The 17,854-nt window shown below is 51.0% G+C and overlaps 1 protein-coding gene across 5 annotated transcripts in view; it reads right to left on the bottom strand.

The window, feature by feature from the left end:
- Positions 1-17,854, bottom strand: part of PTPRE (protein tyrosine phosphatase receptor type E) — a 169,409-nt gene that overhangs the window by 49,597 nt on the left and 101,958 nt on the right. For 4 of the 5 annotated variants that reach the window (XM_049854853.1, XM_049854852.1, XM_049854854.1 and 1 more), the window contains 3 exons: positions 7,911-8,026; positions 1,546-1,648; positions 1,203-1,276 (listed from right to left, as the gene is read on the bottom strand). In XM_049854853.1, coding sequence (XP_049710810.1) covers positions 1,203-1,276; positions 1,546-1,648; positions 7,911-8,019 — 286 coding nt within the window. In that variant the 5' untranslated portion in view covers positions 8,020-8,026. Of the gene's footprint in view, positions 1-1,202; positions 1,277-1,385; positions 1,473-1,545; positions 1,649-7,910; positions 8,027-17,854 lie in introns of those variants that run through there. The other variant, XM_049854856.1, reaches the window with a different exon arrangement.

Genomic DNA, 17,854 nt, shown 5'->3' with positions numbered 1-17,854 from the left:
AATCAGCCACTGAAAACCTGTGGAGAGGGCACAGCTGTGGAGACTTCTTAGAAATAACCAAACACTTCACCGACTGAGCTACTGGCTGGAGATAGACGATGAGTGCAGCTGGGGTCTCTGCTATTCCCCAGTCACATCTGTTTCCCTCTGTGCTCAGGGCAGGGAGGCAGGAGGGGACAGGGTAAGGTAGGGAGGTGGCACTGGAGGGGCACTGTCACAGAAAGCTGTCATGGTCCCCCAAGTGCTGCGCAGCCCACTCTGTGTTGGTCTGTGCCAACGTGTGTCTGGGCCATGTCCTTTGTTGCTGGTGTGCTCTTTATCTTGGGGTCAGTTTTGAAATTCTATTTGTCCCCACTGCATTGTTCAGTAGGAGGCTGATTCCAGGAAGTTGTGGTCGCTGGTGTAAATGGGTACTTTTAAGTGTCTGCCTTACACACCTTCGTCAGCCACCTCAGTGTATGAGAACAAAAAACGTGCCCCTGGGAGTAGCATTTACAAGGCAGTAACCCACCTGAGACACCGAAAGAAAAGGTGGAGATGCCCCCACCAACTCTAAGCAGTTGCTGCGGAGTTGATTCCAGCTCAGGGTGACCACATGTGTGTCAGAGTAGAACTGGGCTCCACAGGGTTTTCAATGGCTGGTTTTTGGGAAGCAGGCCTCCAGGCCTTTCTTCTGAGATGCCTCTGGGTGGACTCGAACCTCCAAACTTTTGGTTAGTAACCAAGTGCTTAATCATTTTCGCCACCCAGGGCCTCCCGCAGATGCTAATGGTAAACTCTTTAACAGAGCCAATGTCCTTCTTTTACTTTGACCTTAAAACTGTGCGGATTTTAGCTTAGTGCTTGAGATTACAATCTGGACCGTCTTGTTTCAGGACGAGTTTAAAGCGTTTGCTGAAAAAATGCTATATGCCGTAACTCCCTGAAAACAACAGGATATGAACAGGCTCTCTAGAGAGGCCACGAACGAAAACAGCTCTAACTTGTTTCACACCGTAGAGAAAAGGACCCTTGAGGTGACGTTATAAAAGGGTGAAGTTCTTGGTTATAAACAAATGACGGCATAACACCAGGTAAAATGAGGTAAAAGTTGCAAAGCTGGAGGAATGTGAAATTGATTTTAAAACATCCAGCAATGACAGGAAATGTGCCCTGCCTGAGGAAGCGTGCCTCCCGCCCGTGCCCAGCCCGAGTGACCGCACCTTGCTCCTCTAGGATGCCGTTGGGTATCTTCTTGTCGTTGGCACTGACCACCACCTTCCGCTGCTTCCGGAACCTTGGAAGCACAAGAATGGTTAGCTGTCAGCAAGTCTAGGTTCTCAGGCAGCCGGGGCCTGGGCGCAGGTACCCACCAGGCGAGCCCAGGCCAGGGCACATGTACCCACCAGGTAAGCCTGGAGAAGCTCTTCCTGCCGCTCATGGCTAAGCAGCGGCTCCTCGGCCTGGCCACACCACTTCCCCTCACAGCCCGCCCGCCCTTCCGCCTGCTGCCAAGTGGCTCACTTCCTCTCAGCCTGTCGGGGCAAGTCTCTGGGACACTCCTACCTGAAGAAGTAGGCGGTGGCCAGGAGGACCAGCCCCAAGATGAGCAGCAGAGGCAGCAGCAGCCAGGCAAGCAGCGGCTGGGAGGCACCAGGGTCTGGAGGGCCTGGGGGGCAGAAAGGGGAGCCCGGAGATGGAGCATGACTTGGGTGGGGTATGGACAAAGGAGGAGTCCCAACACAGACTGCACTGCACAGTCTGCAGAGTGGCCCCCTGTTAGCCCTTCTTCCTGGCACCAGAACCACACTTTACAGTTTGCAGTTCACCCCATCACCCTTCTTCCTGATGCCAGGACCTCTCTTCAGTTTACAAAGCAGCCCCCATCCCCCTTTTTCCTGATACCAGGACCCTACTTCACAGTTTACAAAGCAGCCCCCCAATCAGCCCTTCTTCCTGACACCAGGACTCCACTTCACAGTTTACAAAGCAGCCCCCATCACCCTTCTTCCCGACACCAGGACCCCACTTCTAAGCCTTTCCACGCTCCTGGTCCAAGGTGTCCACACAAGCCCTGGGACGTAACAAGGGAGCAGCTTTTGTAGTGGCTGTTGACAGAGATGGGGGACCAAGGCCGAGGGCTGGGATAAGCTCCCAGACCCTGCCATGAGTGGGGGCCTATTCTCCCAGACCCCGAGTCTCTGCCACGCCTGCCTCTCCGCCTAAGGAGGAGACAGAGGAGGGGACGTGTGGGACACCCTGCGGCTCTGGCCCATGGCAGGCTGGAAGCAGGCCTGACCTCGCTGTGGGTCCACCTCTTCCAGTTCCCTGTACCCTGCGAGCCTGAAGTATCTTCTAAAGGCCATGGCTGGTGTGCCCCCTCACTGCCCCCTAGGCTGTCACCCCCAGAGGTGGGGCTGGCTTCTCCCTGGAGCGTCCCTCTACGCCCGGCCTCACACTGGCTCTGGCACCCTGTACACGATCAGAGCATGTATTCTTGTAAATGCCCACAAGGGTGCTGATCACGTGACACCAGATGTACAATGCACTGAGGACTTGTCGGTCCATGATGAGGGTGCCCCTGCCACGGGTGTGGGCACCCTACACCTGTTTAATGGGTGTGTCTAAATTTCTGCCCACCCTCACTCCAGGTAGTGCCATGCCTCCATCTGGCTAGCGCACTGAGGGCTAGGCACCTGGTGTCCCTGCAGCATCCCCTGGCCGTGTGACGGTGGCTCTGACCCAGAGTGGTTGGTTCTGGGCTCCAGGCAAACCCTGGTCAGGGAGAGGCTGAGTGGCAGAGGGTGGTTGCCCACCCCTCCTGCTCCACTGCCCGGTCTCTGGGACTGCCCAGCCACTGCACAGCTTCCTAGGGGAGCAGACCACCAGAGACTCCCCTACCTGCAACTCCATGAAGCAGCCCTTCCCTGCCTGCCAGGGCGCTGATATCCCAGGCACAGCTAACTGCAGGGCAGAGCTAACCCCCGGGGCAGAGCGGAGAGTCAGTCAGAGTGGACACCCGGCAGAGCTGACACCCAGGCAGAGCTGATACCTGGAAAGAGCTGACACCTGTGAAAAGCTGACATCCTGACAGGAGTTGACCCTCAGCAGAGCAGAGCACAGCCCGCTCCAGGCTGGTGCTTACCCTCCCCACACAGGCCCTTTGTACCATGAAGGCTGCCTTCCTGGAGGAGGTGGAACGGCTCCCCTCCTCTCCAGTGGAAAACCCCCACTTCCACATTTGCACAGAGGTTGGCTGCCGGGTCAGCTTCTGCTGTGCCAGTGACTGAACCCCTGATCGTGGGGTTCTGAGGGCTTGTGGGACCTGTCTGAGGTGTGGGCAGGCCCAGGAGTATTGTGAGGTCGGCTCAGTCAGGAAGGGGAGCACTGGACCACAGACCCCAAGCCCGGGTGCAGGCAGTAAGTAGGGGCCATGCAGAAGGCTGCACAGCCCAGCCTCCGTGTTGTCCTGACTGGAGGACAAGGATTTAGGCACAAAAGGATGACCCCATAGCCCATCTGTCCTAGGGGATGACTGTGCTGAGTGAGGGACGCCCAGAGTGGGTGTAGTGCACATGAGCAGAGCATGCTGATCACAGGGGAGTCATTGTTCCCAGCAATACTCATACTTCCTTCAGAGAGCAGGTGAGGTTTCAAAGGGCACTCCGCACAGAGGGTCCCCTCCACAGCTCAAGGCCAGAGGCCCGTCCACACCTGATAATCCGAGGCCTCGAAGCAGAGACACACAGCATGCTGTGAATCACAGAGGGTCCCCTCCACAGCTCAAGGCCAGAGGCCCGTCCACACCTGATAATCCGAGGCCTCGAAGCAGAGACACACCTATTCACTCTCTGCTGTGAAAGCAGGGTTACTGAGAACGTCAAGGACAGAAGCTGTACATGGGGGTAAGAATCTGTACGAGAGGGTGAGAAGTGTACACGAGGGGTGAGAAGTGTACATGAGCGGTAAGGAGTGTACACGGGGGTGGAAAGTGCACATGGGGCGTGAGAAGTGTATATGGAGTGAGAAATGTACATGGAATAAGAAGTGTACATGGGGCGAGAAGTGTATACGGGGGTGAGAAGTGTACATGGCGGGTGAGAAGTGTACATGGGGGTGAGAAGTATACACAGAGGTGAGAAGTGTAGACGGGGGTGAGAAGTATACATGGGGGGGTAAGAAATATACATGGAGTGAGAAATGTACAGAGAGTGAGAAGTATACAGGGGGTGAGAAGCATATACAGGGGTGAGAAGTGTACAGGGGGCTGAGAAGTGTACACAGGGATGAGAAGTGTACATGGGGGCTGAGAAGTATACATAGGAGTGAGAAGTGTACACAGGAGTGAGAAGTGTACATAGGGCTGAGAAGTGTACACAGGAGTGAGAAGTGTACATGGGGGGTGAGAAGTGTACATGGGAGGTGAGAAGTGTACATGGGGATAAGAAGTGTACACGGGGGTGAGAAGTGTACAGCAGGGTGAGAAGTGTACAGCGGGGTGAGAAGTGTACAGCGGGGTGAGAAGTGTACACAGGGATGAGCAGTGTACATGGGACTGAGAAGTGTACATGGGGAGGAGAAGTGTACACTGAGATGAGAAGTGTACAGGGGGGTGAGAAGTGTACATGGGGTGAAAAGTGTACACTGGGGTGAGCAGCTCTACAGAAGAGTGAGCAGTGTACACAGGGGGTGAGTTTCACATTTGGTTCACGAGATGAGGTCATGTGGCCATCCTCTGTTCCCATAAGTAACACCAGATGTTCTAGGCGTTGTTACAAATCAATATGTTATTCTAAAATAAAAAGGCTGGGGGGTGGATTGAGAACGTCACTGGATGGAGCCTAGGGTAGCACCCGGCTTGGAGTCTGCGGTCTCCGGCAGGACGTTCCTCCTGGTTCAGGTAAGTGCTGCTTTGCCTCTATGGCACCTGGACATGAGCAGGTGCAAGGGGCAGTTTGTCAGGGGCTCCTACACAACCACTTGGATTCCTGGCTGGAATTTTTGATGGGCATTCCTTTGGGGCCTAGACACAGGGCAAGGGGACGTCAGACCCTCTGTGCCCTGGAACAGGGATGCAGCCCGCTCTCGGGGAAGGTCCAAATGTGCGGGCTACAGGGACACCGCCAATGACCAAGCACCTGAGAGGCTGGGCTAACAGTGAGGCAGCATGGTGAATGCAGCTTATATTGCTGCTGGCTTCTGGTCCTTCTCTTCTGTGGTTTTAGATTTCTCCGGGAGTTCAAGGGAAGGGGAATCCCTGGGCAGCGAAAAAGGTTAATGCGCTCAGCTGCTAACTGAAAGGCTAGAGAATCAAGTCCACCCAGAGGCACCCAGAAGAAAGGCCTGGCAATCTACTTTTGGAAAATTGGCCATTGCAATCCCTGTGGGGCACTGCTCTACTCTGACCCACATGGGGTCACCATGAGGCAGAGCCAACTCGATGGCAACTGGTTTGTTGGTTCAAGTGGAGGTGGGGGCGAGGCTTAGAGCCTCACCCCTGGCTGGAGAGCCTTGGGTCAGCAACAAATCCCCTCCTCTAGCAGGCTATGGTGTATGCGTAAGACATGTGTCCGGGGCTAGGAGATTAATGGGGAGCCCTCGGCTGGGTGGGGACTGAGCCCGATCCCCAGGCTAAGTGGTGCCCATGTCTAGCAGCTGGTCAAGCCCTTTGTGGAGGGAAGTTGATAACTTACTTTCCCTAATCCTTGAGCTGCCCAAGGACGAACTGTCAGGGAAGGTCTGGAGTTTTGTCCGGGAGTGCTGGGGGATGAAGAAAGAGGGGGATAGAGGGGGTCGTGGATTGAATTATGTCCCCCCAAAAATGTGTGTGTTAACTTGGTTAGGCCGTGATTCCCAGTATTATGTGGTTGTCCTCCATTTTGGGATTGTAATTTTATGTTAAAGAGGATTAGGGTGGGATTGTAACACCCTTATCAGGACATATCCCTTTATCAAGAGATAAAAGGATAGGCAAGACTGATGACAAGGACCTTCCTCCAGAGCCAACAGAGAGAAAGCCTTCCCCTGGAGCCTAAGCCCTGAATTCAGACTTCTAGCCTACTGGACTGCAAGAGAATCAACTTCTGTCTGTTAAGGCCATCGACTTGTGGTATTTCTGTTATAGCAGCGCTAGATGACTAGGACAGAGGGGATGAGGGAGAAGCGGCTATTGACAAGGCCCCTGGGCAAAGTGAGGGGCTGGCTCTTGCTGGCCACAGACTTCTCCTACCCCAGGCCACAGAAAGAGCCGGTGGCCACAGAGGGGCATCCAAGTCTATGGGGAAGGCATGGAGTCTGCCCAGGAAACCCTCAACTCCTCAGGAACCCTGAACTCCCACACTGTGCTTCTCAGGTTACAGGCACCTGTCTGAGAAGCGGGTACAAGACGGGCCGAAGATTCAGTTCTCTGGGTGCTAAGGGACTGGTCGCCCTGGGCACACTTCCCCACCGACAGAAGCAGTGACGGCCAATGCTAATGAGCTCTTTCTCCATTCCAGGGAGTGTTGTGTGTGCTGCAGTCTCCGTTAATCCTCACGCCACTGCCAAGAAGCAGCTACTATTATTACCTCCACGTCACAGGTGGGGATGCTGAGGCACACAGAGTTCAGTCACCTGCCCACGGTGACCCAGCCAGTAAATGGTAGGTCTAGAATTTGAACCCAGTAGCGTGACTGAAGATCATGCTTTCCCGTTTTCTGTTTTCTTTTCTCTCTAGTTTCTCGATTTTATACTATCTATTTTATTTATTGTATTGTCGCACAATTTACATACCGTAAAATTCACCCATTTTAAGCGTACAGTCCAACAATTTTTAAAGGAAATTCGCTGAGGTGTGCAGTCACCATAACCCAGTGTTACAATGTCCCCATCATCCCAGTAAAATCCCTGTGCTCATCTGCAGTCACTTCCCTTCCTACCCCCAGCCCCTGGCAACTGCTAACCTACTTCCGTCTGTACAGATCTACCTTTTCTGGACATAGAAGTAGACTCATACAACATGTGGTCTTTTGTGTCTGGCTTTCTAGCATGTCGGTGAGGTTTATCCATGTCGTAGCATGGATCATCGTATTCTGTTTTCTTTAAAATGTTCAGACTTAAAAAAAAAAAAAACTTTTTTCAAAATAGGAAAAGAGAAAGAGAAAAGAATAATGAATCCTTATGCATCTGCCAAGGCACCCTGGTGGCACAGTGGTTAAAGTGCTCAGCTGTTCACCGAAAGGTCAGCGTTTCGAACCCACCAGACACTTCTTGGGAGGAAGATGTGGCAGCCTGGTCCTGTAAAGATTACAGCCTTGGAAACCCTAAGGTTTCTGTCCTATGGGGCCACTGTGATATGGCAACAGGTAAAGGGTATGTATCTGCCACCCCCTTTCTAATCAACACAAGAACAATTCTGTTCCTCCCTACCCCATCTCCCTGCTGTCCTCTTGGATATCACATCATTTGATTTGTAAATACTTTGATATGTATATCTAAAAGGCAAGGACGTGTGTTTTTAAAAAACAAATGTAATTACTATACCAATAGCTCACCTAGGAGTACTAACAATAATCTGCGGGTTAATACCATCCACTCTCACGCCAGTGTTTACATTTCCCCATCTACTCATTGGTGTTTGACTGAGGTGGTATCAATCAGGTACAGCCCAGGGAGCTGGGGTGAGGGTGGTACCATCGCTCAGCACGGGAGCTTGGATCTGCCACCCTGGTACACCGTGCTTCCCGCCACTCAAATGCTGAGCGAGTCGCGTCGCTGGCCTGTCTTCACAGCACACGATGCTCAATGCACCTAAGACCAGCCACACCTTCCATTGCCCAACTTATCGACCTTTATCCCACCCTGCACTGGGCACCCCCTGAACTGTCTAAGAGCTTAGCCATGGTAGTGGGGGGCCAGCTTGGGCAGGTGGGAAGGACGTGAGGGGTCCTTACCTGGGATGGTGGTCCCGTTGCTGTCGTGTGTGGTGGTCTGGTTGTCTTCGAGAGCTCCGGCAAGTGGCCAGCTAAACCCTGCTAGCAGGAGCGGACAGAGGGGCTCCATGGCGGACCTACAAAGAAGCAGGGACAGGATCAGAGGGGTCACCACGACGGCCACAGCCACCCTTCATGGAGGACTGTGGGATGTCGGGGGACGCCAGCGGCGGGATATGTTGGGAGGTGGGGACTACAGGGAACATGGGATGTCGGGGGGATGCCAGGGACTGAGGAATGTTGGGGAGGGTGCTGGGGGCTGGCAGACACTGGGGAGGATGTGGGGGTGAGGGGTGCTAGGAAGGGGTTTTCCAGGGGACATGGGGCATCAGGGGGAATGCCGGGGGCTGAGGACATTGAGGAGGGCACTGGGGCTGAGGGATGTCGGGGAGGACTTGGGGGTAAAGGGCATTGGGAGGGGGGCATCCAGGGGACATGGGATGTTGGGGAGGGTGCTGGAGCTTTCTGGGGGACAAACGGGGTGGTCTGGATGGGGCTTTTTCTGTGTGCTGGTTTGTCAATCTGAGTCAGATTGAATCAAACGTTGGCACAAGTTATAACTGCATTTGAAATAGAACAACCTAGGTTAGTAACTCCACAAACTGTCCTTAGGTTACAAAAGCCTCCACTGTCCAGATTAATCTCCCTTTGTTTTTTGTTTTTTTTTTTAGGTGGGGAGACTAACAGGGGCTCAGAAGAGGGTGCTTCACAGCAGGTTCCAAGGAACCTGCCCACCGTTGCTTCTGGACTGCCACCTACCAGCAACATTGTGACAATCTGTTGAACATCTTATCGAGCCTAACATGACACGGAGGGCCTCGTGGGTCAGTGGTTGAGCAAGTCGCCTTCAGATGGGAGACCCAGGTCCAATTCCTGGCCAGGGCACCTTATGGGCAGCCACCACCTGTCTGTTAGCAGAGGCCTGCGTGTTGCGCTGATGCTGAACGGGTTTCAGCAGAGCTTCCAGACTAAGACAGACTAGGAAGAAAGACCTCATGATCTATTTCCGAAAATCAGTCAGTGAAAACCCTACGGATCACAACGGTCCAATCTACAACTGATCGTGGGGGTGGCAGGACCAGGCAGCGTTTTGTCCAGTTGTGTGTGGGGTTGCCATGAGTCAGGGCAGCTGACAACAACATCAACAGCAACACACATGGGTGTGGTGCTTCCATTTTGCAGACTAACAACCCTGAGAGGCAGAAGTGCCCTCACAGACCGCTGATGAATCGGAGGCTCAGGGAGTTTTGTGACTTTCCTGTGGCCACACGGCCAGTGAGTCCTAAGTCAGGGGTTCAAGCTGTGCCATCCCCAGGTGACAATGCCTCACCACACCTGTTAGTACCACCTTTATTATCTCCCACCTGAACTATGGCGCCAGGTCCCCACTGTCTCCCACCAGCAGGCTCCCCCTGTTCCAGCCTTTCCCACATGCTGGAGCCAGAGTCTTAGTTCTAAAGTGCCACTCGAATCCTTCATGCTGAAGCTGCTCTCAAGGCTACAGCCACGGAGCGCTGACAGTGGCTAGTGGCGAGGGCAGTAAGAGCTGACTTATTCTGAACACCAGCTCTGAGCCCAGATCTCTGCCTGTTGTTTTCATGTATCATCATCTCACTGAATCTTCACAACGCCCTGGGGGTAGAGGGGGTGGGGGTTCTGTTGCCCCCTAGATTCATTTCAAGGAGGAGCAGGCTCAGAGGGGTGCAGCTTTGACTTTTCTTTTATTGTGCTTTAAGTTTACAGTTCAAGTTATTTTCTCACACAAAAATTTATACACACGTTATGTGATCCCAGTTGCTTTCCCTATAATGTGAAAGCATACTCCTCCTCTCTACCGCTTCTGCCTCTGGACAGGAGCCGCCCATTTAGTCTCATGTATTGTTCACGAGTATCATTATATGTCCTATAGTCTAGTCTATGTCTGAAGAGTTGGCTTTGGGAATGGTTTTAGTTTTGGGCTAACAGAGAGTCCGGGGGCCATGTCTTCCGGCATCCCTCCTGTCTCAGTCAGACCATTAAGTCTGGTCTCTTTACTAGAATTTAAGTTCTGCACCCCACTTTTCTCCTGCTCACCTGTGGGAGAGACACTGTCATTGCTAGATGCCGTCAAATCAATTCTGACTCATAGCAACCCTACAGGACAAAGTAGGACTGCCCCATAGGTTTCCCAAGGCTGTAATCTTTACAGCCACAATGCTCCTTAGGAGTGATGATGGCGAGACTTCGTCTCACGTACTTTGGACATGTCAGGAGGGACCAGTCCCTGGAGAAGGACATCATGCTTGGTAAAGCAGAGGATCAGTGAAAAAGAGGAAGACCCTCAATGAGGTGGACTGACACAGTGGCTCAAAGATAGCTGCTGTCGTGAGGGTGGCTCAGGACCCAGCAGTGTTTCGTTCTGTTGTACGTGAGGTTGCTATAAACTGACCGACGACACCTAACAACAACAGTCTTTATGAGAGCAGATCGCCAGATATTTTCTCCCAGGGAATGGCTGGTGGGTTTGAACTGCCAGCCTTTTGGTTAACAGTTGAGTGCTTAACAACTGCGCCATCAAACCGAAAACCAAACCAAACTTGTTGCCGTCCAGTCAATTCCGACTCCTAGAGACCCTATAGGACAGAGTAGAACTGCTTCATAGGGTTCCCAAGGAGCGGCTGGTGGATCCAAACCGCCTACCTTTTGGTTAGCAGCTGAGCTCTTAACCACAGTGCCCTCAGGGCTGCTCCTTGTATTAGACACCAAGCCTGTGAGCGCCTAGCAGAGCGGCAGCGGTTTGCCCAGTGTGACCAGCAGAGGGCACTGGACTTGACGAATTCCAGACCCCTCCCAACTCCGGGAGTCCCTTTATGACAGCCCAGTGAGGCCAACACCTGGCCATTTCCCCCAAAGGCCTCACACAAGCTACCCCGTGAGCATGGACATGAATCAGCACAAACACAACCCTCGAGATAATTAGTTAAATGAGATCTATATCAAATGTTAACAATTTATATTTAATCCACATTTTTTGTGCACTTATTAAATTCTGAGAACTATGGGGCAGTGCTACTCTGTCCTACAGGGTCACTATGAGTCAGAATTGACTCAATGGCAACGAGTTTGGTTTTGTTTGGTTATGGGGCCAAAAAAAAAAGTATGGGGTCTGGTCCTCAGAACTGAAATAGTCAAAATAGTGTATTTCCAACAACATTGCCTTTATTTTTACTGTCCCCAAAGTCAGCCAGCTGTCAGCTTGATTAGGATTCCGCCTTTTCGTTTATCTGATGTCTCCCTAATGCTCTTCCTGGGTCAAGCAGTCTTCTGGGGCTTGGGGGTGCAAGGATGACGGCAGTCCTATGTCTGCCCTAGAGCAGGCATTCTACCTGAAGACCAGGTGCGGATCAGCAGCCAGCCCTAACACCCACGCTCCTGTGCTCTGGAGATGTGAGGCCCCAGGGCCAAGGAAGGGTCCTGAGGGGGCAGTGATCCAACTGGGGGATCTGGCAAGGCCTCCCCAGAACCAGGTGCTGAGTGGTGGGATGAAGCAAACTGGGGGAGAAGCAGGCATGGATGCGAGTGGAGGGGCAGTCAGCATCCGTCCTGGTCTTGTTAAATTTGGGATGCCTGATGGTTGAGAGAAGAAGCCCTGCTTGGCTACTAACCAAAAGGTCAGTGGTTCGAGCCTACCACCCACTCCAAGGGAGAAAGATGTGGCAGTCTGCTTCTGAAAAGATTACAGCCTTGGAAACCCTATGGGAGCAGTTCTACTCTGTCCCTCAGGGTCACTATGAGTCAGAATCAACTTGAAGGCAATGGGTTAACAGGTTTAATGGTCAAGATTAGGTTCCTGGGTGTTGTAAGCAGTTTGAACCTAAAGGTTGGTGGTTTGAACCCAACCTTTACAGTAGAGGGTCGTGAAAAAAGAGGAAGACCCTCAAGGAGATGGCTTGACACAGTGGCTGCAACAATGGGCTCAAGCATAACCACCATTGTGAGGATGGTGCAGGACTGGACAGAGTTTCCTTCTGTTGTACATGGGGTCGCTATGATTCAGAACCAACACAATGGCCCCTAACAACAACAACAACGTAATAGAAATACCACAAGTGGATGGCTTTAAAAAACAGAAATTTATTTTCTCACAGTTAGGAGGCTGGAAGTTCAAATGCAGGGTGCTGGCTCTAGGGGAAGACTTTCTCTCTCTGTCAGCTCTGGGGAAAGGCCCTTGATCCCTGGCTCCGTGGCGATCTTCATGTGGCGTGGTATCTGTTTTCCTCCATCTCTCTGTGCTTCTCTATGTCTAATCTGCTCTTTTATTCCTCAAGAGACAATGACTTCAAACACGTCCCACACTAATACTGTCTGATTATCACAACAAAGGAAACCCATTTCCAGTGGGATTATAACCACAGGTTAGGGGTTAGGATTTACAACACACAATTTTGGAGGACACAATTCAAACCCTAACAAACAGTAAGAGAAAGTGCGTGCTATCCAGCTGAAGTACTTTGTAAAAATTTAACATCAGCTTTGCCATCACAAATTTGTAGGTCAGTTCCTCAGTGTATGCGTAAACTCTGTAAATTTTGACATCTGTAAACAATGTAAACATCTACAGCTTCTATTTTGACTGACAGAATATCCAGCTTGTTTGGACACAGTATACGTTAAGTAACACCACAACTGACTGCAAGGGTAATACATTTCCGCTCTCGAAGTTTCTTCATTTTGTAAGAATGTGAATATATATACATATACATGTGTGTGTGTATATACATATATATGCATATATAGCCTTGTGTTTACCACACAAATGATGAGCTTCACTGACAGTTATATTCACATTATTGCACAATAACAAACAATTATATCATCAATGTTGAATTCTTTCTTTGCGTTTCCAATGATATTAGCAAATGTGTCAGGAAACTGTGGCCTGGGACCTCAGATACCTGCGTCTGGAATATAATCTGGCTGTACCTGCTTTCTATAAAACCATGACAATACCATCCATAGCAGGAAACTATAATTTTTCATGCACTGGGAAAGTACAAAAACTCAAACAGAAAAGGCGGGTTTTCAACATAAAAGAGAAACAAAATCCTGACCTTTCCCACGCTTCGGGTGTGAGGATACATGGATGAAAGATTGAAAAAAATAGCTTCAAGCAGTGCAGTTTGTAAACTCAGCATGTTCCAGGTATATCCACAGTGATCCTACCTTTTCGAGAAGGCTTTGCTTGTTAAAAAGAAAAAGATGCGAAGGGCGTGCTTTCACTGGAGCTGTGAGGGCTGGAACTTAATTGCTTTCGAACAAAGGTAACTGCAGATGTCCAAGTGTAAAACCACAGAAATATCTTTAAAAGGAGACTGACAGAGAAGTCCACGTGGCAAGAGAGAGAAAGAAAGAAAGAAAAAAAAAAAACCCAGGTGGAGAGAAACAAGGACTCAGGTGCCTCGGGTCCTTGGTCTGGCTCTCACTGTCCCTCCAGGGGCCCAAGCTGGCCACCATCTCCTCTAACATTTGGGGCAAGGGACCAGGCTCTGGACAACTGTCAGCCTGTGGGTGGTGCCCTGCCCCCTCACTGTTGTTGGCGGGGTGAGGAGCAGTGGCCAGGCCAGCTGGACTGCTAGGGAGACAGGAAGGAAGGGAGTCTGCTCCCATCACCAGGCTCCCTCATCTGACCCTCAGCTGACAGCCACTTGGAAGGCAGGTGCCACTTCTTCCTGGGACAGGCGAGGACAGTGAGGTTACGAGGTCGGCAGGAAGGAAGGCTCTCCTTCCCCACTGGGGCTCTTCCCTGGGCTGGGCGGCGTCAGGACACACGGACGGTACCGTGACAAGCACGCCTGTCTGCCTAGGATGATCTGAGCGTGGTACCCTGGGCAGGGGGCAGGATGCATGGAGGAACTCTCGGGGTCCCAGAAACTGAATTCTGATCTATACGTAGCATCCCTGGGTGGTTGTACCTGAGGAGGTACTGGGGGCAAGAGAAAGGAAGGGATCTGGGGACTGGAGGAAGGCAGCCAGAGGCACAAACGTTTGTTCCCTACCACATACACCCCTTATACACACACCCCCCACATACGTCCCATACACACACAGCACATATGCCCACCTATAAACATGCTTTTCATATAAACGTGCCCCCATATATACGCACATATACCCATATGCACACACCCTCCATATACACATGCCCATATGCACATGCCCATGTACGCACACCCATATACACATGCCCTACATACACATGCCCATATAAACACACATGTCCATACATACACACTCCATATACCCAATATATATACACACATACCCCCATATACACTTGCCTTCCTTATACACACACCCATATACACATGCCCCATATACACATGCCCATATACCACACACAACCCATACACACACACACCATATACACACACCCGTATACACACCTCTATACATACACCCCACACACTCCATTTACACACACGCCCATATACACATGCCCGTATACACATACTCCCCCATATACCCCCAGATTACACACCTCATATATACTCCTTACATACCCCCATATATACCCACACCCCGTATACACATGCCCATATACTCACACTCCCCTATATACCCCCAGATTACACACCCATATATATGCCCCACATACCCCCATATATACACACATCCCATACACACATGCCCCCATGTACCCCCCCATATTCACAGGCCGATTCCAGGGTGCTCAGAGACATCGGAGGTCCTTGGAGAACAGGCAGTGCACTGCAAAAGGGGGTAACCAGGAGGCTGATGGGGAATGGGGGGCTGCCCCCTGAACCTATGAGCAGGTCTTGGTGGGAAAGCTCAGCCCGACGTCAATGCTGTGCAGACCACGCTGCCCATAGACCCTGAGACAGACATTGTCGTGGATTGAATTATGTCCCCCCCCAAAATATGTGTCAACTTGGTTAGGCCATGATTCCCGGTATTGTGTGGTTGTCCTCCATTTTGTAATTGTAACTTTATGTTGAGAGGATTAAGGTGGGATCGTAACACCACCCTTACTCAGGTGACCTCCTTGATCCAAGGTAAAGGTTAAGAGATAAAATGGAAGCAAGCAGAGAGTTGGGGACCTCATACCACCAAGAAAGCAGCACCAGGAGCACAGCATGTCCTTTGGACCCAGGGTCCCTGTGCCTGAGAAGCTCCTCTTCCAGGGAACGATTGAGGACAAGGATCTTCCTCCAGAGCCGACAAGGAGAGGAAGCCTTCCCCTGGAGGTGATGCCCTGAATTTGGACTTGTAACCCACTAGACTGTAAGAGAATACATTTCTCTCTGTTAAAGCCATCCACTTGGGTACTTCTGTTATGGCAGCACTAGATGACTAAGACAAACATCTTCTGCCTCCCTCATTCATTTGTACATTCCTTCACTGCATGTTTAATTAGCCCCAACCCAGGCCCTGGTACCACTGGGCACCAACCAGATGGAAATCCGGGCAGAAATGTAAATACAACGACAATTTAGAAAACACGCTCACATCCACTTCCCTCTTAGGAAACTGTGTTATTGTTAGATGCTGTCAAGTTGGTTCTGACTCATAGCAACCCTACATACGACAGAGTGAAACGCTGCCCAGTCCAGCACCATCCTCACAATCATTGCTACGTTTGGGCCCATTGTTGCAGCCACTGTGTCAATCCATCTCATCGAGGGTCTTCCTCTTTTTTGCTGACCCTCTACCAAGAATGATATTCTTCTCCAAGGTCTGGTCCCCCCTGACGATATGCTCAAAGTATGTGAGACGAAGTCCTGCCATCCTCGCTTCTAAGGAATATTCTGGCTTCTTCCAAGACAGATCTGTTCATCTTTCAGGTAGTCCACGGTATAATTCAATATTCTTCACCAATGCCATGATTCAAAGGCATCAATTCTTCTTCAGTCTTCCTTATGTATGACCCAAGACACAGTATTTTCAATCGCCTCATATGCATGCAAAAGCTGGACTATGAGTAAGGAAGACTAGGAAACTATACGCGATAAATAAAACAACTTTCCAGAGAATTACTTCCTTGCTTTGTAGTTTCTCTATCATTATACAATTACCAAGTGATGGTTTTTCTTTAAAGAGAGACAAGGAGATGAAAATGATTTTCACAAGCTGGAGATGATTATAATATCCATAAATAACTGGGTGAGACAAAGCTGTGTGATAAACTAAGAACAATCATCTCATATCATAAAAAGTCTCAATGAATGTTGTGGGTCGAATTGTGCCCCTTCAAAAGATAAGTTGAAGTCCTAACTCCTGTGCCTGTGAATGTGACATTGTTTGGAAGCAGGGTCTTTCTTTGAAAATGTTATAAGTTAACGAGGTCATCCGGGAGTAGGGTGGGTCTTAGTCCTAATCCGAGTGGTGTTTCGTAAAAGAAGAGATCAGACAAAAGTAGAGTACACAGACACCATGTGTCCATCTGGCTACAAGCCAAAGAATGCCAAGGGACACCAGGGGGCTACCAGAAGCTGCAAGACACAAGGAAGGGTCTTCCCCTAGATCCTCCAGAGACAGCATGGTTCTGCTCATACCCTGGATTCAGACTTCCAGCCCCTAGAACTATGAGAAAATAAATTTCTGTTCTTTGAAACCACCTACTTTTTGGTATTTTGTTAGGGCAGTCCAAGCACACTTAATACAAAATGGGCCATCGAAAAAAACAAAAACAAAAAACCCCAAACCCATTGCCCTCAAGTCGATTCTGACTCATAGGGGCCCTATAGGACAGAGTAGAGCTGTCCCATAGAGTTTCCAAGGAGCACCTGGTGGATTCCAACTGCCCGACTTTTGGTTAGCAGCTACGGGTCTTAAGCACAACGCCACCAGGGTTTTCATTAAAAAAACAGCACCCACATAACAGAAATCATTTTTCAATCGGCCACCCTCCCGAGATGCTCTTTCCCGCCCTGGCCAGGGGGCCATGGCCCACCGACAGGGAGCTGCTTCTCCTCTGGTAGCCGAAGCTCCTCAGTTTGGGTGGATGAAGTGCCCCAGCCTTTGACAGAGTAGAGAGAGCCTTGTGAGACCGAGGGGCTCTTCCAGCTCTGAATTTTGCTTTCCTCACAATACCAAAACCAAACCTGTTGCCGTCGAGTCGATTCCGACTCAGCGACCCTATAGAACAGACTAGAACTGCCCCATAGAGTTTCCAAGGAGTGCCTGGTGAATTTGAACTGCTGACCTTTCGGTTAGCAGCCATAGCTCCTAACCACTATGCCACCAGGGTTTCCTCCTCACAGCGGAAAGGAGGAAAAATCATTCTGGAAATGGAACTACAGGGCATCCCCTATCTGCGTCAAGGACCAGTGCTCACTGAGGGCCTTTAGGCTCTTTCCATGGCATCTGGACCATCCCCCCCCAGCAAACCACCTGAGAGCTCTAACTCACAGAGGTAGCCCCTTCCTCTAAATCTTGGGGATGGTAGAGCCATGGTGGACCTTGGCTCAGACAGACCCAAGCCTCTCCATACCATTGCCCACCCCAGCAGCAGCCCCGGCACAACCCACCTCTAGCACCCAAAGAGTACAGGGCTGGTCGCCGCACTTTCCAGTCCAAAAGCCTTTCAGAGTTTCCACTGCCCGCAGAACACTGTCTGCCCGCCATCACTGCCCGCCCATCACACTACCTGCCTGCCACCACTGCCTGCAGAACACTGCCTACCCGCCATTACTGCCCGCCCATCATACTACTTGCCCGCCATCACTGCCCACAGAACACTGCCTGCCTGCCATCACTGCCTACCCATCATACTACCCACCTGCCATCACTGCCCACAGAACACTGCCTGCCCGCCATCACTGCTCACCCATCATACTACCCACCTGCCATCACTGCCCACAGAACACCACCTGCCCACCTGTCATCCTGCCCGAAGAACACTGCCC

Source organism: Elephas maximus, chromosome 16, assembly GCF_024166365.1.
Source record: "Elephas maximus indicus isolate mEleMax1 chromosome 16, mEleMax1 primary haplotype, whole genome shotgun sequence".
NCBI classification, from domain to species: Eukaryota; Metazoa; Chordata; class Mammalia; order Proboscidea; family Elephantidae; genus Elephas; species Elephas maximus.
This window is presented reverse-complemented; position numbering and strand designations above follow the sequence as displayed.